The sequence below is a fragment of the Megalopta genalis genome, chromosome 3 (assembly GCF_051020955.1).
Source record: "Megalopta genalis isolate 19385.01 chromosome 3, iyMegGena1_principal, whole genome shotgun sequence".
NCBI lineage: Eukaryota > Metazoa > Arthropoda > Insecta > Hymenoptera > Halictidae > Megalopta > Megalopta genalis.
In genome coordinates this window covers 7,468,125-7,494,151 of record NC_135015.1, presented here as the reverse complement: position 1 = coordinate 7,494,151, position 26,027 = coordinate 7,468,125, and the positions used below count along the sequence as shown (strand labels likewise).

The following is a 26,027-nucleotide window of genomic DNA, read 5'->3' as shown; positions in this document are numbered from 1 at the left end:
AGGCATCAATATGATAATGTAAATACTGGAATAGCTAACGGCACGACAGGACTGATACGGCGCAAATACTATCGACAACATCTGTTCCGCGCTTTCGACGATTCGAACTGCATCGAAATACAAAAAGAAGATTCATCCCTGGGTTCGATGCAATTGATTTGCATTCGCAAAAATCGACGAGTACTGCTGTTTATTAATGAATCCCGCGGGCTATTTGATGATTTAATTACAGTTTCATTCCATCAAAAAACGGTTTTGCATTCAACTGAAATGTAGCAGTACTTCGCACATTCGATTATTATACAACGGCAAACATCAATGATCGGTTATTGTTTTCATACAAACTAATTTGTTTTAACTTGGATTCAAAGTCTTGAGTTTTGTTACGAAGTTACGTTTGTTTACTGGATGATATGTACAAAACTGATTGCTAAAATTACGATAATAAGTCGAAAGTGAAGTGAACGTCACTTTCCCAATTTTTGCATCTGGACTTGTAATGTAAATATATTTTGTGATTTTGTGTTGAACATGTATAGGTGGAGTTACATTTTTCAATTTTTTTCAGAAAATCTATTTACAGATCATCTAGTAAACATATCATCTGCCCCATCAAGAAAGTCAAACCCGCATTGTTCAGTGTACATTTGAAGTCACATACCGATTTATTTATCTTTTAATCTAATTTCATTTTTATCCATAAAAAGTGACAAAATTAACTTATTCCGTTTATTCTGCATTACAATCAAGGAAGTTATGCATCGCGATTTTCAACTCCTACTTCACCCATCGGAATAAATTACATTCTTTTTTCAATCGTAAATGCTGAGATTTGCTAGTTCAGCAAATAGATAAATTTCCTTGTAGAGAGATCAAATTATTTAATCGAATTTTCTCTGTCCTGTAAGTAAAACTGGTTCGAAACAGACGAGACGTTTGGACGACGACGCGACGCACAGATATCACCGTATTCGTCGTCGATCGATTCCCTTTTGTAATGCACTCGGCAACGTGCTGATTCAGGTACGGCAGCGAGGGTGTAGCGGAGTCCGCTCTGGTCGACGACACCCTCAACGGAAATCTTCGATCATCGTCGTCGGCGTCTTCCTCCTCGATTCTGCCTCCCCTTCAGTCGGGAACCGCGGACTCGGTCGGCGCTGCGAATCTGTCCGGGTCGAGAAAGTACGTACGATAGAGTCACTTGGTTGCCTCCCTCCTCCTAGATTACTACACCACCGTTTATCGAACAATTGTTGCTTTATTATTTTGTTGTTGTTGTTATTGTTGTTGTTACCGTTGTCGCCGCCGCCGCCGCCAACCGCTACTGCTGCTGCTGTATTGTCGTAACTAACCGAGCTGCATCGCGTTATCTTCGCGAACTAATTAAACAAACAACGCGACGCGGCGCGCGCAGCCCCGTCCAAAATCGTGAGCTTTGTAGGTGATCATTCCTCCTCGCTTCGAAATCTGCTTCGTAGGAAACTCCGAGTTGTTGTTGTTCTAGATGTTGTTGCTTATCTTTGTTCCCCATCTCCCATCCACGCTGCGGCGCTGATAACTTGCGGCTACAGACGCGATGCATGCGCCTGTTGCAAAGCTCTTTACGTCCCCAATGAGCCAGAGTTTACTCGAGGGAACGCGAGTCGCCGTTATTGTCGCCATAATTGACGGGTCTTCCTACTTCAACGTGATGAAAAATTAATTGCCTCGTTCCCTTTGTTTTCCCTTCAAAACAAACGATAACATGCTATAACACAGTTTACAGTACAAAGGATCAGTACCTAGAGTACTTATGAAGTGAACATTGAATAAAATACGTTACTTTGTGCTATTCGAATTTATGTTCCTCGAATTTCAACGGTGATTAATAAACTGTAGACGCTTTTGCGAATTTCTACCTTCGAATGCTAATTCAGGAGAAGAATCGATAAACGTAATTGCACATTTCAATAAATATGTATGTACAGTGAACTCTCCTCAGTTGTAATGGACAACTTGGGAAGAGGGGATATGATTATTCGAGCCCCACGGCTCGTTTTTATAGTTACCAATTATGAACAACTATTAAAACAAGCCGCGAGAATCGAATAATCGTATCCCTTCGTCCCAAGTTGTCTATTTTTGTTTACAAGCCGAGAGACAATCGGGGAGAATTTACTGTAGCACTGAACTTCATTCTTAATTAACATTTCCGACGTTGTAGCACTGAACTCCATTCTTTTTAAAAAAATTAAAATTAAATTTAAAAAATTAAAGAAATTAACATTTCCGACGTTAACGGCACATTTGAAGTTACTCTTTCCGAACATTCATGAAAAGCTCGCATCAAATTTCGCATCATAAAACTCTAAAAATTCTGTGTAGCATCGAAAAGGCCCACGATAAATCGTGACACTATCAAAATCCAGAAAAATGAACTGCACTCTGTAGAAGCGAAGAGGTCGGTGGCAAGTTACATCGGAAGTTGAGAAGTTAAGTTGAAGACACATGAATTAACGGAAACGCGGCTCCTACTTCTTTCCGCCACGACGGAAGATTACGCTTCCTCAGGGAGCGAAAAACGCGTTCGTTCTACCAGAAGAGATAAAGTAAAAATTTCACCCGTAAACCCCCGAGCCACTTCTTCGCGGTGGTCGCATTAGAAAGTAAAACGGTGGAACTTTTCCTGCATTTTACGCGTCGATCCTGCAGCCTTGCTGAAACATAGGCGCGTCCAAATTGACGCGCGCACAGAAGAATAGACTTTGTTCCTCTCGGCGAGGCGCGGCGCGATGGAAATCAAACGCCCTGGAAAAGTAGAATCGTAGATGGAAATGTTCTGCAGTCGACGCCTTTTACCTTTCCACGTAGAAACTTTCTCCATACGTAGATTTACGTGGACCATGCATTTCACGATTCCGCTTTGAACGCGATAGCTCGTAGAAACGGAAATTTCGAGCGTTGATATATTTGAGCGTTGCACAATATTTGAAACGTCGAAGAAATGTTCATTTTCCTCGTTATACGCACCGTATCTGCACTGTAGTTAAACAACCTGTAATGAGACTAACCCATTCGAAGTAATTCTATTTTGAGAGTAGTAGACATTTTGTAGCAATGCAAACCCTTGTGTCATCGTAATCCTTTAAACACTTCACCCTCTTTCGTTGTCACTGTAATCCTCAACGAATGTAATATTTCAGCATTGTTCGTCCGCCAGACTGCGGATGTGAAATAAATCCACATCGTTGCAGACAATTTATGAAATCAAAAACACGAAAGGAAAATACTTCGATGAAAGCTTTAATCGAAATAAAAGTTTATGATTTATATCTTTATTCAGAAATATTACAAGATTGAAAAAATGGGAAAAAATGCTTTCATCGAGTTTTCGACACCAGTGAATACCATGCACGCGTAATATCCGTAGTCTGCTGATCCTAAAAAGTTGACGAATGTGTTGCATTTCCTCCATTGCTATGGAACGTAAAAACAGTTTTCCTGTATTTTCATAAAAATTTTAATGCAAGTCTACATTGAAACGTCATGTATGCTTTTTCATTTGTATAAATGATTTCTAGTTTTAACTTAAAACTGTACAAATGTATACATTCTTTTGCTTCATTCTTTATTTAAATTAAATACTCTTGACTTAGTGCATCGAGAGACAACCGTACAGAAACCGGATAAAATTCGATTTTCGTACGGTGGAAAGAAATACAATACATTTTGATATAATTATCAGTGCATCCACGGATTCGCTGAAGCTAACAATGACTAAGCTAACGAACGCCATGGTATTCTATCGAAATTGGCAGCAAGTTCGGCTTCGAACTGTTACGAGCTGTCGTTAACTCGATCTTCGTGCTGATTAACGAGAGCTGATTCCGTTACCGAACTCCGCCGTTCCCTCCTCTGTTTCCCTAACAGGGTGCATCGAGCGCACATGCACAAACGCCGCGGCAGGCAGTAAGCAGTATCGATGATGCAGGATCGGAAGCGTATACGATTCGTCTATGTCGGAGCTGGCCGTCTCGCGATCAATAAAACTTTACGAGCCATCTGATGGCCAATTACACAGAGACCGATTTGTCATATCGGACGCGTCGTCGGCCGGCGATAAGTAAATGTTAACGACGACCCGATCCATCCTGCATGCCCTCGAACCTGTCGTTTCGTCGCGACTAACCGTCGTTACCTTCTTGACGTCTATTCTACTTAATTAGAGACAGAGCAGAGATTTATCGACGTGCCGTGTGTCTGCTCCAGCGGCTCCCTGTTGCATCCTCTCTGCACCCCCCGCGTTTCGCAACGCGGCTACGCGCCAAGTTTCGAATCGACTTGCGCGCGCGACTAGAGCGATTGTTAGCGTAACGAGGGAGAACCGTTCGAGGTTATAAAATGGTAATTCGGCGGCATTGGTATTGCAGTTATTGCGAGAAACCCGACAACGAAACGACAGAGATGGGCGGCGTCCCGCACGTCGAGGGCGGCTTGAACAGCGAGCTGTACGCGGTGCCTGTGAAACGAAGACAGCCCAAGGATCAAAAGAACAACGCCGCTCAGCAGAACAATGAACAGGAGAAACCGTCCGAGGTGGATACCACTGATTCCGAGGACAAAGATGAGAACTTGCCGGCTGGATGGCAGAAACACGAGGGTGGGTATCTACGGAATTATCATTGTCAGGGTGACCAGATTTTCTCTTCGAAATACAAACTACATACAAAATTAGATGAGTACACGATGAATATAATTTTATATAGGTACATGAAATATTTACGTGATGCAGAATATCTTTATTTAAAGGAATAATTCATGGAACTAATCTCAATCAATTTTTTAAAGCATTCTCTAGAATAGCCTAATATTTCACTTTTTACAAAAGATCAAGGGCATGCATTACTTTGTTAATATTTTCTTTAAATATTATTATTATTATGTTCTTTGAAAACTTGTATCACAAAACAAGAAATTTGAAATGGATCATTTTGTCTGATTTGAATTTAGCCGAATATGATCATTTTTTGTGTCGCCTAATTTAACGTAAATAGAACGCAAACGCGAAGAATTTGGTCAGCTACGGCAACGCTGATTGCAATAGAAGAAAATAAAGATATAATCGAGCGTGCAGGGTGAATCAGCCGACTCGATGACCTCAGATAGTTAGTAATCCTGTCTAGAGTGAAAGGTGCTCGATATACGGGAATGAAAGATGACCTTCGTGACTTGATAAGAAAGTGAAACGCAAAGAGCCTAATTACTTTATATATTGAACGTGTACGTTCACCTTGCTGCTTTATTCCTGTCGTAATTGACGCAGCGTTTCGTTTGAAATGTTCTGCATTAGAAATGAAATAGTTACGAGCAACAATAGTGACGCTGTATAGTCGCGTCTTTCGGGACCTGTAACACGATTACATAGATCGATGGACACAATCCTGGGACCGTTTTACTGGCTGCTGTAGTCAGTTAGCTCTACATTATGACGGACATGCTAACGTAATTATAGTCACGATATATTGTACGTAATATATTTCCTAACGCCTTTTAGACCATCTAGTCTAAACCATACTTTTAACAACACTCTCATTTAGTAAGCTACGTATTTTCAAGGATGTATTCGCCGGCATCCGCAACAAAAGATTTTTCATTTATAATTGAAAGTGTATTCCTTAAAGTGTATGAAAAAGCTTCATCTCGCTTCACTTTATTTGAGAGAAATGTTACATGAATTGTTGTTCATTCAGATTGAACATTAAGCATCGAATATATACAAGTGCGCAATGAAGTTAAAAAAAGAATGCTCGGTGAAAATGAATACGTAACGAGTGTGCATATAGTGCAAGGGATTTAATGTGTTACGTCGAGTCGGGTGATTCAACTTGTACCGTCAAAGCCAATAAACCTTTGGCAAATACACCAGAAGTGGTCAACAAGGGACACACGCGGAACCAATGAACGATCGGATTTCCTTTCAGACGAAAATGGTCCTTACTATTGGCACGTGAAAAGTGGCAACATACAAAGAGAGCCTCCGGAAGCACCACTGAACTCCAAAAGGGAGTCCCGGAAGAATCTTATGAAGGACAACGACAGCGTGAGTAGAATTGTAATAATTGCAAAGGACAATATTATTTGTGCTGAAACGCGGAGCTGAATGGGTCATTTCCGCAGATAAACAATTTCCATACTTCAAGCGGCATGGTGAACACAGTGACTCGCAGTAACACGAGTTCGTGTCTGTGCCAGGAGCTGGAGACTAAGAGAAAAGAGCTGCTTCTCAAGTATGTGTTGTCGCTAACGTTTTCTCCTCTTCATCATCCGTGTTTATAGAGACTTTCATGATCGATCTTGTCTCTCAGGCGAAGAAGTTACCCGGCAAGGGCAGATTCCGAGGGCAAAGACAAACCGATCAGATTCGCTGTGCGTTCTCTGGGATGGACAGAGATCGCTGAAGAGGATTTGACACCCGAGAGAAGCAGCAAGGCTGTCAACAAGTGCATCGTGGACCTGTCGCTCGGTAGAAATGATCTCCTGGACGTGGTTGGTCGGTGGGGCGACGTTAGTATTACCACAGAACCTTCGATCGCATCGTCGCGAATAACGAAACGTAAATAACAAACGTATAATTTAAATTCGCTTAGGGCAAGGATCTGTTCATGGATTTAGACGAGGGCGCCTTGAAGCTGATAGACCCTGAAAATCTGACCGTACTCAACACTCAGCCGATTCATACAGTGAGGGTGTGGGGTGTTGGCAGAGATCACTGCCGGTAAGTAGTTCCACAATTTTTTTCAGCAGCAAGTCCAGAAAATTGAGCACCCATAATAACATAACCATAACTCTTTACATATCTTCTGGCCTGGCCTCCATAGTGAAAGGTAAGTTCATTCATCCAAGATATCGTGGAATGATATCCGGTCCTGGGTCGCCAGGTATTAAACTGTCGAATGAAATTGCTCTTCAGGGACTTCGCTTACGTGGCAAGAGACCGATCGACCCGGAAGCACATGTGTCACGTGTTCCGCTGCGACATACAGGCGCGCACGATTGCCAACACGCTACGCGATATCTGCAAGAAAATCATGATCGAGCGGTCGCAACACCAGAATCTCGCGAAGCCCGTCGACATCAACGGACGAACGAGCCTGGCCACGAGACCCACCAACTTGCCCACAGAGCATCGACGTTTCCACAGAAATGGCCAAACACTAGTCAGTAAGTAATCAATGACGCTGAAATGATCAAACCGATCATTGGATAGACCCGATAACTCAAACCGCAATTAACACTGAGCATACCACAACGACCGGTTTCCAATTCTACGATTCTACGAACTTTACAGTCTCTTTGGTGGGCGGTTTTATAATAGAAACATTACAAAATCGAGATAGAATCGCAAAATCTTGTTACTTTTATGAGGTACTTTTTTACGGTAAATCAAAACGCATTAGATCTTTTGTGGTAGAACTATTCGAGAATTAATTGGGCATTGGTCTCTTTCCAGCACAATCATTCCCGACGCCGATGGAGGAGCCGAAGAAAGTGTTGCAGGCGCAGTATCTGGGATCCATAAGGGTCTCCCAAGCCACAGGCATGAAGGTTCTGAACGACGCGATAGATCAATGCATAGCTATGACACCTATCAACGAGTGGCGAAACGTAAAAGTGGCTGTTGCGCCCAGCATGATTTCAATTCTTACGCCGAACGTAAGTGAGACCGACGAGAAAACTGTGCGAATTCGATCGAAATTTCAAGTTCTATACTGTTGTCCATGATTTGTGTTACTGACATAGGACGAGAGTGTCACCGAGTGTCGAGTACGTTACTTGTCGTTCCTCGGCATCGGTCGGAACGTGAAACAATGTGCTTTCATAATGCACACCGCGCAAAATCTCTTCTTCGCACACGTCTTCAATTGCGAGCCCAGCAGCGGGGCCCTTTGCAAAACCATCGAAGCAGCTTGCAAGGTAATCAATTTATATACATCTTGTTATACGCTCGTATGAACCGTAGAAATATTGATCATCGAAGTTGAGCTGTTGAAGTATAGTGGATGATTTAACCTTGATTATCCTCGATTAAGACATAAGTACCTATTATGAGACACTTTCGAGAGATTATAAGATTACTATAGATTAGATTTAACTGATTGCATATAAACCGTATTTGTACAATAAAGAATTCTGGTATTGAAGGACCAGATTATTGAGATTCTATTGTAGTCGACATCCGAAGGTAGCAAATTTAGAGCTTTGAACGATTGCATAACAAAATCTGATATTTTCTCTTTGACTCTGCAGCTGAGGTACCAGAAATGCTTAGACGCACACCCGTTGGGCTTTAAACACGCCACCAAATTGAACAATCCAAAGGAGAGAAGACTGGGCACCACCCTGCAGTCCCTGGTTGGCTCTCTGACTGGACGTAGAAATAAGCAGGGTGAGTCCTGAGACGAGGCTCTCTCGCTGCAGGTAAATGATCACGCTCAGCCGCTAAAGTATACAAATCGGCAGCACGAAGAGAACTATCTGAATACATTCTCGTGTCCTACGTATCGCGAATGAAAGACGTCTAGTGAACTCGGTCGAGTCAATGCCCTTTTCAGCCCTGTCTCCATTCGAAACCGGGCAGTTTCCAGTTCTGTTTCGATTCTGTCTGAATGCGTTAAATGATCAACTAGTACGCGTACGTCCATGGACCATCGAATATATGATTCATTATATAAATTACGTAATCTTGAAAGACTGGAATATTAAAGAGTTAAGATACCCCGTAAAGGCTCGATACAGACGGAAATTTTTAGACGTGCATTGTGAAATAATTGAATGTTCGATTAAGTTACGGTTGCGTACTCTATATTTGTATGTTAGAAACTAGTGAATATAATCGTAAAAATTAGGAAAACGTGATTATAATCATCGGGATTAGGGACTTCTGTCTTTTAACCCCTTGAACTACGTTTTTCACAACTACGTTGATCAGCACTTCTTCTTCCATAATAATTTTCCTTATGAAACAAGACAATTTTGATTTCTTATATGCCTTCATTTACTTTCATCTCCAGATTTTAACAGAAGAATCAAACTTTGTTTAAAAGAAATGCATAACATTCATGTTTAGCAGATTATATATGAAAACTTCATCACGAGTCTGACTATTTGGTTCTAGTGCAAGGGGTTAACGGAAATATATCTCGTAAGAAAGCATTCCAGATTTTTCATAACTTCGCAATAATCCCTTAATTAGTGTCGTAGTTGAATGGCTTTAATCTCCGTGCAAGAATGAATTTCTCCAGTTGTCCTAACTTCACCGCCGGTTCGCTCGACGTTTTCCGTTCGCTGTACCATCTCGCAGCGGAAAGGGTGAACAAAATTTTAGTAGATAAATCCACTGGTTGCGCAGGAACTGTGGCCGCTGCCTGCTGAGCGAGAGGTGATCAGACACAGACATCTGCAGTCTCCCCTGACCTTGAAATACTTTAGCGAATCGCCGCCGAGCGCGTCACCGAGGTCACTCCTTTCGCCCTCTCCGGACAGCATGTACTACTAATACTACATATACTAATTACCACAGCTATAGTGGACTACGCTTACGTGTGTCGATATGATGTTATGTATGTTAAACGCAGTGTCCGACAAAAATGAAAAGAATTAAAAAATATGATGATCGAGATGACCGCCGATCGGCGCGCGGATCGATCACTCCGCGGTACTGACGGCTGGACTCTCTTCGGGATCGGGAGCGTCCCTTCATAGGGATGCTCGTGTGCTCTCTCGTTCCACCCTTGGTACTCACTGAGAACTAGAAAACAGGAGATTCACTGTGGCCGGGCGTGGAACTCGCTGATCGTGCCGCGAAGAACGCGGCCGATCTTAATGAGCGGAGAATCTCTGCGAAGAAGGGACAAGCTAGTCGAGAGATCGAGTAATCTGTATATACGGGGTGGTAACTATCGCGCTAAATTTAGTAAATTCGCTGGATCCAAGGGGGAAGTCCAGGAGTGAACGGGGAACGGTGTGCGAGTGTTACGGAATGACTGAAGTAGCGTTCTAGCGTAACCACAAGGCATTCGATGATCTACCGAAAGAGGAAGAAGAAGAAAAGGAGGAGGAGGAGGAAGAAGAAGAAGAAGACGAAATAGAAGAAGGAGAAGGAGGAGGTAAAAATAAAAGATACAGAAGAAGAAGAAATCGGAAGCTATAGAGAGCTTAAATGTATAACTTACACGTGTACTCGCGGGTGTACAGATTAGAGAAACGAGACGAGGACGACCAGGCTACACGAACATCACACACCCGACACGTACCACGAAGGACACGTGTAGGGGCACCCACGCGACCGAACACGCGAACAGGCACACATATTATACACGTACACGTCACGGTACACGCGAACAGACAAGTGTAATAGGGAGTTTATTTTTTATGGCGAACTATAGAAGAGCTTGCACCTTGCGAAAGGAAGGGCGATATGACGAGACGTAAGCGCGACCGTCCTTTGAATCCACGGGGAGGAAGAGGCCGAGACGAGCGAAGACGAGAGCTACCTAGCGAGATCTTGCTATAAGCGCTATTATCGTACGCACAATCACTGTGCAGTAAACGCTGACGCCAACGCGAGCCAGAGCGACCTAAATCGTCGTTCTAATATGCCGCTGTTACCGTAACGTCGGATGATGGTTAACGCTGATTGCAGTCATCGCGAGGCCGCAGACGTCGTCAACTATTCACGATCATCGAGTCCCGTGAAACCGACAGACACCGCCGGCACTCGTCCACAGAGCTTATTCATTCACGACAGCGCACGTACGTACTCAGAAGCCTCGACACTCGCACGTGCACAGCAGCGATATCCTGATTCACAGGCAGCTGAGTCGATTACGCTGTAGAGTTTAGAGAGTTCGCGGACTCGTTCTTCGACCTCGTCGACGGAAACACGCGCGGCGCAACGTCGACCATGCGACGGAGGTCGACGAGCAGCGTCGGCACGCCTAATATCAATCAGTAGCTTAAGAACCGACCCGTGAATCAACACCGCGCGCCGTTTTCCCTTCAGTTGGTTTTCTACCGGTAGCTCTAAACATTTTCCACGCTGAGACTTTAGCAGTATTGTACAGACGAGCGAGGCCACTTCGCCCGATCCCCGATTATTTTCGTACGACTGCGACGACACGCCGAACCCGTGCTCGTCCGGCTGCAGCGACGAAGACAAAAGGTCGACTTTCCCTTGAATCAGTCCTGCGCGATGGGAGAACGCCCTCGAAACCAGAGAGATGGGCACGATTTCACGCGAATCGAATAGGTTTATCTCTATTTTCCATTCAATGGCCGCCATTCGACGAGGTGCAGCCTCATGTGCCCGAATCGATTCGAAGTCGAAAGTGTTCGGTTGAAGAAAATTTCTCGCGTTAGTACACTTTTCTAACACTAAGTTCAGTTAACGAATTCAGTTAACGAAGTTCTAAGTCTAATTCTTGAAATTAGAAATTCTTAAAATTCTTTTTAGCGGTGCCGACTACTGTGAGATGAACAATTGTTGTTTATATTTAGCGAATAAGACATGTTAAACTTTTTTATTACAACATGAACAAAATAAAAGAATAGAAATATTTAATATGTCTCACTCGATAAATGTAGAGTTAATTATGGCTGAACACACAAACCAAAGGCACAGCAATTAGGCACCCCACGGTAACCGGCTCCACTATCCTAGACGAATTGAGGGGACAAGTGCTCTGTTGTAGCTTGCAAGTAGAAATTGCTGAAATCCCGGATGTATCAGAATCGCCCATCTCTGCTTCTGCACTTAGCAAAGGTTCCGCGTGGGGCAGTGGGTGGTTTAGGCTTGCGGTAAATCCTCCCGTGGCCACCGAGGACGGTCACGTCGTGGGATCCGTCGTCATTGCGGAAGATACAAAGTTGAGCGGGACCCAGAACGAAGAGAAATATTTCTATGTAGTAGCGTTTAAATAGGAACGGTGGCGAGAGAATAGGCGAGCTTGAGCGTGTGTGCGAGAGGGAACTTTGTATGCGTGAGGCTGGCTGCTTAAAAGGGCTGCGAAAGCCGTTGTGTCTAAAGGTGGGTGTGCGACGGAGATATAGGGGCGGCGATAGATGGATCATTATTTGTACATAAAAATACACGTAGCGAGGATCACCCGCCTTTTGCGAGAAAGAAGTCGACTACGAGGCGGCGTTAGAAGAGAGACGACGATTCGCGAGAGACAAAGAGAAGAGCATCGCCTCGTCCCATGGCTGAGTGTTGCCTTGAAAGGAAACGTCCCTCGGGGCTGCTCAAGCCGCGCCATGGACTTTTCCTTTCGACCTGCCGCTTCGGATTTCCTTTCACCTGTATCTTTTGCGTTCCTTCTGTTCCGACCAGTCTCAAGTATTGCGCGGAGAACGGGTTTGAGGACCTGAACAATAAACAATCGAGGAAACGTCGCGAAGTGCGAGGGGTGCGTTTCACCGAGGCGACGTTTCTCCTACTGCATTGATATATCGTTGATACGATTCCTTGCTTTGATATATATATATACATAAATCGATATATATGTATATCAGTTGTTGAATTTATATTAATGTTAGAAGGTCGATCGAGTAATCGGGGGTGGCATGCGACAGCCTCGACGAGCGCGGAGATGACGCCAGGTGGTGTGTGAATGTATATATATATAAATATATTAATATACACATGTGTAGAAAAAAAAAAGTACGAGGACTATAATAACGGTGAATCGCGGAGCTGGAGGGTCTTAAAAGGACACATCGTTGCACCTGTCGTCCGAGCGACGACGCGCGTAACACGTACCCGCCACACATACACACACCTGTAAACGGAGGTGGAGGAGGACATGGAGGAGAGAACACGCGTATACACACTATCACACATATACACACACACACACACACACAGATATTACAGAACAAACACACGATCACGAATTGCGCATAGCTTAACTGTCTCCTTAAATAATAGGTGTTGACTTGTCGCCATGGGAGGGACAGGAGAATATCGATAAAAAGCGAGAACTACCGAGCACCGGAGGGTGGAAAGAGGTGAAGGAGGTGGAGGAGGGTAAAGGAGAAGGGAAGCCACTTGTAACTGACATAGAATAGAGCAAACCTAACTATATTTACTGTGACATGTAATATCCTTAACGAAAAAAAAAAATGCGATCTACTGATAGAAGAGTTGTTCTGCACAAACACGATGCTTCATTGATTATTATAGTGTCTCTCTCTCTCTTTCTCTATCTCTCTCTCTCTATCTTCAGAAAAAAAACGAGTAACGTACCTCTCTATACCTTATGGCAATTATAAGAAGCGAAACTCGACTCGATGGTTTCGACGACTCGAGAAGAGGAGAAGGAGGATGATGAAGAAGAAGAAGAAGAGGAAAAATATATCACGTTTCCGTGTCATCTCGTTCAATTATTCGAACTCGATTCGTCATCGGATCATCGCGCGCTATCATCGATCATTGTTAATTCTATTGTTGTCACGATCATTCGCCGGTTCGCGTGTTAATACGATGCCGGGCAAGGGAAGAAATGCACGGCAAGCAATCGCGCCCATTATTGTGACGTATCGATCGATGCATTTCAAACAAAAACCATCGACTACACGCCGATTATTACGAGGATAAGAGGAGGTGGAGATGAATCTCGATGTCTCGCGTGGCGATCGCCTTTGATACGTAGCGCGATCCACGACTATTTATGATGATGAAGAAGAAGAAGATGACGATGATGAGAAAACGCATAGAGAAACGACGAACGAGTGCGATCGATTTTCTCGGTCGACGTCGTCGTTGCCGGGAGGCGGCCGACGAGATTCGATTCACGACGAAGAATTTCGTTTTGTTTCATTAGAATAGAGTCTTGCTTCTCGCGAGACGAGGAAGAAGATGAAGAAATTCTAACCAGCGAGGAGACTAATTATCCGAGCGACGCGTTTTCGTAGCGACGTCGTTTTTAGAGCGTACGAAAGGACAAAAAAAAACACTTTATATGCACCCGCCCCCTCCCCCATTGTTCATGCCCATTTATATTGCGTAGTTGGACCGATCGATAATTATAACGAACGTGAGATACTATTATATATATATACGTATATATACATATTATATATATAAATATATATATAAAAGCGACAGAATGAAAACTACTGTAACTACACCTGCCTCTTGTGAATAAATGCCTATTTGTTTCTTTTCAAACTCGTTTTTATTGATTACACTGCTGTAGTATCATCGATAAAAATTGAGAAACAGACTGTTTAGACAGGTATGTAACATGTTTAAAAAGAAACGAGATGTACTTTTTATTTAACAAGTACAGAGAGCATGACAGTCACGAAAATTGTTTGGTTTCTTATCTTCTATAATGAATATAAATCAGTTCTGGTAATAACGTCTCCAGTGTATCAATGATTACGACCAAAGGTTTCGAAACAAAAGCTAAGATATAAAAAGTGTTTAAAATACCTGCTGTGACAATTAGCTCTTCGTTCGACTTCGTTGGATTTTGTTGGGAAGGAGTTCCGCAGCCGATGCATATTGATGACTAACGTCGACGATGATGCTGAAGTTAAGTAAAACCATCCACTAGGATTGTTGCCAAAACAGTTCTAAATAAAAAAAAAAACATAACCGATATAGTATAAAGTACAACATTGCATACAATGTAAAGTAAAAACTTCTTTTTAAAGTAAAAACTTGAAACTGTTATGTACTCAAGAATTCATTTGAATGTATACGAAATAATAATTTCAGACTAGAACTAACAATAAAAATAAAATAAAATTGATCGAACCATGCATAAAACACGGTAATCATAATAATGACGTAGAAACTAATCTGTTGGATCAGATTTCTGACAGTTTGCCAACGTTGCAGATAGCTTCCATTGTCCAAGAATCCTCGTAAAACTGTAAAAGATATCTAAAGTGTCTCTTCAAAACGTCGAACAGAATCACGTATCCGTAAAACAGACTTTTATTAAATAAATAAGTTGTCACAATTGCTCAGATCAGGAATCATACAGCTATCGTACAGTTTCGGCGAGATTCGCAGCTTGCCGATTACTAATTTACAAAGGACGGAGTCGCACATTGGTGATCCGCATACAGCCGCTTCGTTGTTACTTAACACCGTTCGTTAATTAAAGCTTAAAGTCGAATAAAAATTGTATGCCGAGGAACATCGTAGCGATCGACCGGCGCGGTTCGCGTGAAATATTCTCCAGTGTTATTGCACTGTCGTTGCGTAAAACGGCATAAGGTCGCGGCTGGATCGATCGATCTCGCAGTTTCTTATAGCCTGCATACACGTGAGCCGCAGTCGCACATCCGCGTGCAAGCGTCAATAATTCTATCTAAAAACACTTTCGTAGGTCAATCTTGTCAAAACGAAACGACGCGATAACGAACGCTAAAATTCGATACGATTAATTCTTCGATGAACAATCCCGAAGTGTATCGTAACAGCGATAAAATATATCACAATCAACGATAAAGGAATTCCGCTCCCGACACGGCGAGAGTCTTTGAGAATCGCTTCTTTACAGGCAGCCGACGTATCGACTTTCTTTAGGCCGCTCCGAGCGAGTCTGGCCCGACGAAAGAAGAACTAGGAAGTCGTTTGGTCTCTCTCGCTTCTACTCCCGGAGTAATAATAAGATCGAATCCGCGAGCCGTAACAGATCCTTGCGAGAACACGCCATTAGAGATCGCTCTAGCCGCGGTAACGAACCGTGCCGCGGTAACCGAAGTGACCACGCGCTCTCGAAACAATCCTCGCAAACGGAAATGAAACGCGTTCACGCTTCACTGTAGGCGATCGTCTAACTGGCTCGCGCTGGCCAAGTTACTGTCACTTTCTTTCCTCGATGAGCAGTTCGCGCTATAAGGAAGGAACCCCGCTCGTTGTTTCAGATTCGTCACCGTGTTGCAACAGCGCATACCGCGCGAATCCTTCCTCCATCGGTGAAAACGCGAAGATCCTTAATCGAAAATAGCCTACGCGCTAGCCGCGGCGAAACTCTTGCGCAGGAAGATAAAAGTCCGCCTTCGTTCGTCGTCGCTTAAAGGTATGCGCGTGTAAAAAGATGAAACAAACGAACTGTTCCCGATGACTATGTTCTAGAAATTGTCCATAGAAAGTGGCGTTTCTTCGCGGCTCTCGTTCACCGTAGATTCGAATCGACAGTCTGCCTCGGAATCGAGCGATGAGCGGTCGAATGGTCCCAGATACTCCCTGCAACGCTAGAAAGAACCTCCCTTCGAGCGCCAGTCTTCATGTTTCATCGTGTGCATCGGCATCCTTGACTTTCGCGTCCCGCGAGGGTTCACTTTCGTCAAAAGAAACCGAACATCTTCTTCGACGAGCCCGTGCTCCTCTTCTTCCTCGCCGGCGCAACGAGGTCCGCGTTCTCACCATTTCCAGCGGTGACGGCGTTCGCGACCGGCATCATTTTGCTACGGACATGCTCGTCCAGGAGAGACTGCACGTCCATCTGCCACTGCTCCAGCTGCTGGCTAAGCTCGATCTTCTGCTGAATAGCCTCCATCAGCTGGCTGTTGGCCTGCAGAACGTCTATTCTCGTTTTCGCCAGCTCCACTTCCGCCCTGTTCTTCCTCGCCACCGCTTGATCCCTGACACTGTAGGCCTGCGCTAGGACTTCGTCCTTCGTCAACTGAGAGTGTTCCATGTCACCCCTAGCCCTATCACGTTCCTCCTTCACTCCGCGCAACTCCGCTTCCGATACGCTCAACTTGCTGGTCGTGTCCAACAGAGCCTCTCCGCGTCGCTTGAGTTCATCTTGCGACTGCTTCAACTGGTCCTTCGTGTGCTCCAGCTCCTCTCGTACCCTGTGCAGCTCGACGGCCAGACCCAGCTCACCTGGCGCACCTCTTCCGGACAGTGCTAGGTTGTACACCTCTTCTACGATGTCCAGCAGGGCGCCGGGACAGTTCGACTGAAAGAAAGAGCAGAGAAATTGAAGGCTATATGAAATCGATTCTTAACGCTAAACCTGCCGACACTAGAAGTGATCGACGTATGTTATTTTACAAGAATGACAACAATCTATTTAGAGATTTCACCATTTTTATTACAATGAATGCTTGAGTTGAGAAGTTTCAAAATGAAAAATGTGAAACCGATCAAAATGATCGGCACGGTAGGTTCAATGTTAAAGCAAAAAGCGTCAAATGGAGGATTTCCAATATAACAATCAATGCATTGAACACTTTCCTTTGCATTGAACAAAACGAACGCCAGGTTTATCTAATTTAACACGTTGACTGCCACGCGTATTTACAACAAAATCTCCTACAGGCCACCCGTGCCGCTATAGGAAGCGTGCGCTGTTAATTCATATCTGTTTCTGTTCCTGCATGAACAGTTGGAATCTTTGCCGAGTTCCGAATGGTATAACTTAAAATCTCTGCCCTTATTTTTTTTCAATAATGAAAAGAGATCGGATTGCCCGGAAGGAGAAGCATAAATAAAATTACACGTCAGATTCTGATTTGGATACTGATAAATATAATGAATGTTATGAAGATACTATTGACGAGATTTTATGAGAATTGGTCATGGAAGAAGAAAGAAATGTTGATGATACTGAGGAAGCTACAGGTCAAATAAAAGATACGAAATGGACCGATCAGAGGCACGAGCATATCTGAAAAAACAAACAACTTTTTGTCCAAGCTGTCCCGATCAACCTCAACTTTGCAGAGAATGTTTTAATGTTATACACTGCGAATAATTTTTTTAATAAACCATTTTTATAAGAATTCAATAGTTTCATTACCTCCTGTAGAATATTTGTCGAAATATTTTCGGAAATCCTTTGTAAGTAGTCAAATCAGCGTCATCCGAATTACGGGTGACGTGGCCTGATGAGAACTTTTGCTGTCACCCGAATACGGGTGACGCGGCAGTCAACGTGTTAATTGACATGTGCTCGAAACGTTCGCGGTGATATCCGCACCTAACAATCGTATCAACACTCCAACCACGTGATGGCATCGCAAATGCGCCGGCAAAGCCGCAGACGATCGTCCGCAACGTTACGCTCGATTCGCTATCTACGATCTGCCTGATCAACGGCCCGAGCACGTTCGTCGAGTTTTTCGTGGGCGATCAAGGGCCTCGGTGCTTCGAAGCCGGAAACCGGAAGTCGGACAAAGGGGGCGAGTTTACTACTCTCTTACCGAGCTGGATAGAGTCTCCTGACCGTTGGTGGTCACCTCTTCTGCGGTGTTGATCACGAGCATGGACTCGTCGCAGTCGCTCTGCAAGCCGGAGTCGTCCTCCCCCCGCCTCAGGTGAACGCAGAGCTCCTTCAACCGTTTCGCCGCCCTCGCCACTTCGGCACGAAGGTCCTCCTGCTCCCCCAGCGAACATCCGCTCTCCTCGCACTCCATTTCAGCCTGCAAAGACCTCGGCGGCTTCTGTATGGAGTCCGATCGTCCTCTCCTTTCCGCCTCGATGACCGCTAACGTTGCGGCCAGCTCGTCTCTGCAAACCGAATCGTCATTATTGTAACTAGTCTTGGTTGCTTGCACCAGCGTTATCTTTTATGCAAATTACTCCTATAAATTATTTTGTTAGAAATAAGGGAAGACGTTTATCATCTATTCAAAGATTCTTCGTATTTGATAAAGTGCATAATTTATAAAATTCTTCGTGTTTTATACATTCTTTTACATTCCATGAATGCATTTTAATTCGTAATCTACTTGTAGGATCATGTTCCTTTGACGATTATGAGCTCAATAAATGGGAAATAAGTGATGATTTTCAAGCATTCTGATATGGAGCCTAAACTCGATGCTACTGCAAAGATACGGTAACAATGGCGTCGTTAATCTAACCGATATTGGGCAACGACTGGCATCGCTCGGTGGACAAACAATGGATGTGGGCGCAACAGGTCAAATAACGATCTTGGCTACCGAATTTAGAACGCGATAATTCTCGGCGGACTCGAGCAAACAGACGATCAGAGATTACTGAGCCATGGGAGAAGCTGATCGTGGTTGAATGCCAGGTGACTCGAATCCTATTCCGTATCCCTGTTCGGCCTGATCGCCTTGCGCTAGATCGACTTTCCGAACTAGTGCGTAGGTGTCGAGATCGGCAACTGCGTCAAAGAGAATGCTTAGCGATTGTTGTACGAGATCGCGAAAATTAAAGCACGCGTGGCGGCTAACGCGTTCACACTTCAACCTCTTAACACCCCTGAGAATGCTTGTGCATTTGTCAATCGTACAAATGTCAAACGGTCGATACAATAAAAACTGCTTGGAATTTATTACAATGGCGTCGATCTACTGGAGTCATTAATCCGTGACACATAGTAGATTGTTCGGAAAGTTCGTTTCAAATGTTTCTATAAGAATTCGATGGAACGAATTCTGTGAAATGTGAAACGAACTTTCCGACCAACCTAATATACAGTTTATTTGAAAACAATTAATTGGGTTATTCGGAAAGTTCGTTTCACATTTCATTGAGTTCCTTTCATTGAATTTGTGTAAAATATTTAAAACGTATCTTCTGAATAATCTAATGCACATGTATAGTAATAAATCGATTGTCTAAATATGTATCGAATCTACTTTGTAGAAGACTTTCCTTGTGAACAATTGAATAAGAATGATTGGAAACCATTCTCACAGTAGCTCTCAAGTGTGAAAAATATTTGATACAATCTATAATTCACACACACTCTATCTACAATTAATTTAAGTAACGGAAGTAGTTTGAGTAATTAAGGCAATATCACTTTTATCAAACTATATTCGTCAGCCCTCAGGCGACGCATTTTCCGGATCTTCTTTGATCTAAATCTTCAAAGGCTTCATCAAACATCTAAGTTTCCGATAGCCATCGAAACTTGTCAGCTATTTATATAATAAGAGTCTGATGGGAAGCACTTCGAAGAAGTAGGTCCGAAACTATCTTTAGAGAGTTTGATAACCGATGATTCGAATGGATTGAAGCAGCCCTTCGAACGAAGCCATCAGAAACTATATTTGAATAGAAGTCTGGTAAAAGAGTTCACGTTACTTTTCCGAAACAAAAATAATCATTTTTCTTAGCAATACTGCGTTTGCAGTCAACAAACTACTGTTTAATTATTGGACATAATGTATCATTCTTCAAATTACAGAAAGGGCGTATATAACACTAGCTATTGCTGCTAATTAATATTGACTAGACTTGTCGAGAATTTCATAAAATGAAATAAATGTGTGCTTATTCTGTTCTATATATGTTCAACGTAACACAGAAAAAATAGATTTTCATTACTTTGTTTCTCCACAATAGTTCTTCGCATTCCAAACATTCATTTTCAACACATTTTTCAAACGAAATAATCTGTACAAGAATAATAGATTCTAAAAATATTGTACAACAAAAAAACGACGTATACTCTCAACATTTCGTTACTACTGATAACTATACTGCGGATTTAATGTATTTAAAACAAAAATGAATAAGTCAAATATATAAAACTATAAAGGCACTGGAATCATTTAGGGATACTGTCACATTATTTTCAACTTATTACAATTATTAAAAGAGTTTACCGTTACAATTAACTTAGACAACTTTTATTTTGCATAAAAATCCGGCAGTCTAGTGATAAGCAAGGAAACTTCTACATTAGAGTTTGGGGGTTGATGTAATAGCTAATTTTGCGTTGATTGCTCGTATAGGATCGAGCCGGATCTGCGACTGGTGTTGCAGAAACAACAATCGCAGATCATTGGCACGTTATCTGAGAATATTAAGAAGCTGGCATCGAATCGAGAGAACTCACCTCTCTCGTTCGGCGAGCTTCGCCCGGTGCTCCGCCTCGTGGCCGAGCCGCTCCAAGGCCGCTGCTCTCTCCTCGGCTTCTTCGAGGGCCGCCATCGCCCTCGCCCTCTCCTCTCGCAGCTCCAAGGACCTCCTCTCTAATTCTGTTCTCTGAGCGGACACTAGCTGCACCTGGAACGCCGGCAAGCCCGACTTTAACAGACTCCCCGTTTTATTCGACTCGACTTTGTTGGCCTCTAACAATCCGCTTACGAATCACTGTTTACGCTATAGCGCGCGGCCTCGTGCGTGAACACGTGTTCGGCGATCACCCTCTCGACGGCACGTACTAGAGATTTTGCATGCTGGTGGAGGAAACGCGTCGATGATTCCGCGGTTGTAAGGCCGCACGACGCTGGTCACGTTTTCCAAGGCGACTCGAGTTTGGGCACTTAACGCGTTAAGTGGGATCGCATATGTGGGACACTAATTTGCGACTACAGTAATTGACGCTTCTGTAATTGAACTTCTTAATTGACGCTCAGCTTGGAAACAAAAATGGATAATTTGGGAAGAGGAGGTACGATTATTCCAGCCTTGCGGCTCGTTTTTATAGTCGTTCACAATCGGTAACTATAAAATGTCCTATCTCCTCTTCCCAAATTGTCCATTTTTGTGTACAAGTTGAGCGTCGATTAGGGGGGATTTACTGTAGTTCTAAAAATTCATTTTTATCGTATAATACATTCGAACAAACTGAATTTTACTTGGATGTTTAGAATACGACAGAGTTAAATTACCATGCACTATGATAAATTTAAACTTCCTAATTTCTAGTAAATAACTTTGCGATACACCTTCGAACCGAATGTTCTCTATTTTAATGGACGGCCTACCATCTTGTGGACGATGGCGTTACCGCACAGTTGACACAAAATTTGTTTGCTACAATCTATAGTTAGATATCGAAGCTTAAAATGCTCGAAATAAAATAGGTTGTAGTTATTTATATAAATTGTACCTAAATTAGGTACAATTTCATTTCCTGCGATAATAACGTTTGCACGTAACAGATCCGTAACGACTGTACGAGATTCAATCAGCTTTTCAGTTTTACTATTTTCTGAAGGATTCCATCAACTGCCAACGCAATAATGATCCGCAGGCTGCTAATGACGACGAGCGTTACATCAACGGATTGTATCCGTTAGAAAAACCGTTAATTACTCGAACTCTGTTGATGGGTGTGAAAGACAGTTACCACGTTCACTATCCCATGACCAGTGTAAGAATCAGGATGATATTAACTGAGAAATTAGCAAGTCATACGTAAATGAAATTAACAAATTGCGCGTATTATTGAAACAAGTAGGAGCGACCTCGTCTATACTCCATAGCGGGACACGTAAGAAGAGTATTGATAAAGAAGGCAAACGATTTCAAAGTTTGATACCCAAGAATAGAACAAAAGTATTACTTTGGTATAAGTGGATATCTTTTATTCTAAATCCGCGAGATGACCTTCGGTTACGCTAGCCTGACACCGTGAAATGTAGATCTAGAGTATACAGTTGTGGACAAATATGTGAACTCCTTTTAAAACGGCATAACTTTTCTAAAATCGGAACAAACGTTTTGATTTATAAACAAATTGGTTGCAAACGTTGCAATTGGGTGGAACGACGGAAGAAATTAGAAAATCAAGTTTTCCAACGTTTCTATCTGACTAATGCATTTTTTGGGTCTCGGGAACTTATATGCTTGCTAAAAATTTTGTTCAGCAGTTCTAGCCCCCTTCTGACATCCTCAACAAAATGTGGTCGCTTTGGTCCAATTTGCAAAAAATTATTCCGTTTTAAAACGTGCCTAAATATATTTGCCTTCGTTTCTCCGTTTTCTCCTTTCCCTTCGAAACCATAAAGAGATGATTCTATAGTTACAGGTAAACATATTGTCTTTCTCGATTGTCTCATTGTGCAATGAATCTGTTTACGAACGGTCTTGCAGTTCCTTAAAAACGATACGACAACCTTTAGCACTTTCAGCGTCCCGCGGCAAAATCAATAACATCGACGTAACGAGCAGACAGCGTAACGTACATTCGCGAACTGAATTCATGCGTAAAGAGCATTTCCTGAAACTCGAGACCATGTCGCCTCTTGTAAGGAGAGAACAAAGGGCGCGGACGCCGAAGGACGTCGGGTTTAAGTCGATCGCCGAGGGTCACGATTCCGTTTTACTTCACCCGAAAACTTCTCACAGCTGCGTTTCCCCCGTGTCTTCATTAAACGCGGGATCATTCGATACCTATACGCGAGATCATAAATATTCAACCATTCCCAACGATGTCCGCGGTGCAACGGTACATGCGATTCCCAGAATAATTTGTAGACTAATCTACCATCGGACAGGGAGGAACGGGGTCAATACTGTAAATACAAATTCTTTGCGATTCATCATGATAATTATGCAATAAGATGCATGAGAGTATTTCGAATACTTGTGGAACTAGAAGTATTTGAAACGCGACTTGCACCGAGTAACAATCGACTCACAGTTTAAGCTGGTGGTTCTCATTTATGTCATTTCATTATGTTCAACACATTTAGGATCAATAATTGAGAAACGATCAAATATTTGAGAAACGAAAAATATCTGATGCATTGAGCAGTTACGTCATTACTTTATTACGTTATTACATTATTTAGAGTTACTTCATAAGAGTTTTCAACAAAATCTTGGATTTAACGTGAATTATTAGGTCTACTGGAAAGTTCTGTCCGATAGCGTCACTTCAAGTTTCAATCCATATGCACATGTTGATTTGAGACATATATGACTATCTCTCTTTATCATTGCATTTACACACATGTACTCTCCTAAATAAACTGAAACAAAGATGTCTCATGTCATTATTAAGTGAGACGCGATCGTGAAAACATGGCTACCGATGATAATGCCAGATCACATGCTGCTTTGGCGATTCGTCAGAAAATCGCAGAGCTAGGCTGGGAAATTCTGTCGCATCCATCATACTCCCCAGACCTAACACCCTCCGATTATCACTTGTTTCTCTCTTTGCAAAACTTTTTACAGGAAAAAAATTCAAAACTGAAGCCGATGTCAACCAAGCACTAGTTGAGTTCTTCGACTCTAAAAATAAATCATTTTTTAAAAATGGCATTTACAAGTTGCCATCACGCTGGCAAGAAGTCATAAGTAACGATGGAAAGTATATTCTACAATAAATACTATTAAATGTATGAAAATTGTGTTATATTTCAATTCAAAAACGGACAGAATTTTCCGGTAGACCTAATATTTAAAAATAATTTTTTATTTCAAATGCTTTACCCAAATAGAATAACAAATCATTTGGCGCACGATGTTGAACCGAGTTAATTATATTTACTTTCAGAAGGATTCCCTTTGAGTGCAATATGACGTTCTGTCGTATGTAAATAGTCTTGCAACATTTTTACCTAATACTCGTCGTTGCTACTTAAATATGTGTCGCTTTATTCGCTTCCACTCGCCAACTAGCAGCAACAGAGTCACGTAATTATCTAAAGTGGAAGTCAGTTAAACTGACAATGCAATTCACCAAGCTTTTTACGCAGTTTTTATACACTCATCTTTTATGGAAATCTGTGTTTCAGAGACATATTTGCTGATGTTGACATGGTAGAGATAAAGAGAATATCTCGAGAATGTGTTCAAATAAGCCAAGATATGATCATTTCAGAGTTCCTCCAACATCGCAAAAAAGTATTTCGTCCACTTTTAAGAACGTTATTCTGTTTGAAAAAGTGTCCGAATATTATTTCGAGTTACTGTATATCTAGTAGGATCGAGATAGTGATTCACAATTCTCTCAGACATCACCAATGACACTTCGTTCGTTCATCGGACAAAAATATTTAGGTATCGGGCAATCGGCGACACGATCTACAGCACGAGGCCGGGTTTTGCGAAAAGTGTGAGCAACATAATGAGTAGACGGTAACTCGTATTAATTTACCTCGTCCCTGAGAACCTCCAAGCTGCTGACGTGATCCTGGAGCGTGGTACTTCTGAGGGCACACTTTTCCCTGAGCACCTTGACCTCGATGAGTAGCTGCTCTTCCTGTTTGGCAGCTTCTCTCAGCTGATCGGCGAGCCTCGTGTTCTGAGCTGTGAGCTCGGTGACCAAAGTCGCCTGATCTCGTTCTGCTCGCCTAGCGCGTTCATTCTGCTCTTCCAGCTGACTCCTGAGCGTCTCCACGTCGGCTTGTAGCTCCAACACTCTGGCTTCGCTCTCGCCCTTGACTTCCTCGAGCCTTCTGCGGAGCAGATGCCTCTCTTGTTCTAGACTCTGTGGAAACGAACATAAAGAATGTTAAAGTGATTAAAGAATCGATGGAAGCCACTTTGGCGCTTGGCAACACGCGCGTACCCGATGCCTTTAACCTTTTGGGAACGCCTAACTATGATATCAGCGTGAAACTTAAACTGCTTCTCTCGAGCAAGCTGCTAATGGAGAATCTGATAAGGGATGCTTTCATGCGACAAAATAATAATGTTCTCCATTCGAGAGCTACGAAATGTCCTACGAAATTGAATTCGAACGATAAGAAGAATGTTGATTGCGTCATCCACGTATTACAGTCAGAAGTTATACAAAAGTTACCCCATATGAAACCGCGCATTTTAAGCCCATTCTTTCCTCGTTAAATTCTCCATAACAGAAATAATTTATAGCTCCTGAAGCCAAAGTAATTTCATATTATTCCAAGAATTTCCGCCTTCGGTTACAACACAGCTTACCGAATGCATGCGGAATGATTCATGGAAAGTTTCTCGAGGAGAACAAGGTGTAGCTAATGCAGACCGGCTCTTTCGTACACGTCGATCTTTTGGAAATGATCTCATCGATAGAATAAAAAAGATACGCTGGTAATTGCAAATCTCGACTGATGAAATCCGACCGGCGTTGCTGCGTTACTTGCTCAATTAAAGATACGAACCAGCGAGCACGGAGAGCTTGACATAGCTGAACGATTCAATGAAAAAGAATGCCGGCCGATAAGCGGAGCTAATCGCCGTCGAACCACGACGCCGTTCGTAAAATCACTAGCAGAATGAACCGCTTGACTACATTCGGCCTCGAAGCTTTGTCCGATCTAGGAAGCCTAACGTTCGCGGGCGGAATGTAAATCGAAAATTTGTGAGAAACACGATT

At 42.8% G+C, this 26,027-nt stretch overlaps 2 protein-coding genes across 10 annotated transcripts in view; one reads left to right on the top strand and one right to left on the bottom strand.

The window, feature by feature from the left end:
• Positions 1-14,206, top strand: part of LOC143259021 (protein Fe65 homolog) — a 324,885-nt gene extending 310,679 nt beyond the window's left edge. For 5 of the 8 annotated variants that reach the window (XM_076519754.1, XM_076519755.1, XM_076519756.1 and 2 more), the window contains 12 exons: positions 1,024-1,182; positions 4,410-4,639; positions 5,961-6,079; positions 6,157-6,266; positions 6,345-6,543; positions 6,627-6,755; positions 6,844-6,863; positions 6,950-7,200; positions 7,490-7,692; positions 7,780-7,953; positions 8,287-8,425; positions 9,389-14,206. In XM_076519754.1, the coding sequence (XP_076375869.1) occupies positions 1,024-1,182; positions 4,410-4,639; positions 5,961-6,079; positions 6,157-6,266; positions 6,345-6,543; positions 6,627-6,755; positions 6,844-6,863; positions 6,950-7,200; positions 7,490-7,692; positions 7,780-7,953; positions 8,287-8,425; positions 9,389-9,411 (1,756 nt within the window). In that variant the 3' untranslated portion in view covers positions 9,412-14,206. Of the gene's footprint in view, positions 1-1,023; positions 1,183-4,409; positions 4,640-5,960; positions 6,080-6,156; positions 6,267-6,344; positions 6,544-6,626; positions 6,756-6,843; positions 6,864-6,949; positions 7,201-7,489; positions 7,693-7,779; positions 7,954-8,286; positions 8,458-9,367 lie in introns of all 8 variants that reach the window. The other 3 variants (XM_076519758.1, XM_076519757.1, XM_076519760.1) reach the window with 3 other exon arrangements.
• Positions 14,207-14,965: 759 nt separating this feature from the next.
• LOC143259024 (bicaudal D-related protein homolog) overlaps positions 14,966-26,027 on the bottom strand; it is a 49,050-nt gene continuing 37,988 nt past the window's right edge. Inside the window, exons 2-5 of one of the 2 annotated variants that reach the window (XM_076519766.1) lie at positions 24,828-25,160; positions 20,829-21,019; positions 18,211-18,517; positions 14,966-16,964 (exon numbers count right to left, since the gene is read on the bottom strand). In XM_076519766.1, coding sequence (XP_076375881.1) covers positions 16,344-16,964; positions 18,211-18,517; positions 20,829-21,019; positions 24,828-25,160 — 1,452 coding nt within the window. In that variant the 3' untranslated portion in view covers positions 14,966-16,343. The remainder of the gene's footprint in view (positions 16,965-18,210; positions 18,518-20,828; positions 21,020-24,827; positions 25,161-26,027) is intronic. The other variant, XM_076519767.1, reaches the window with a different exon arrangement.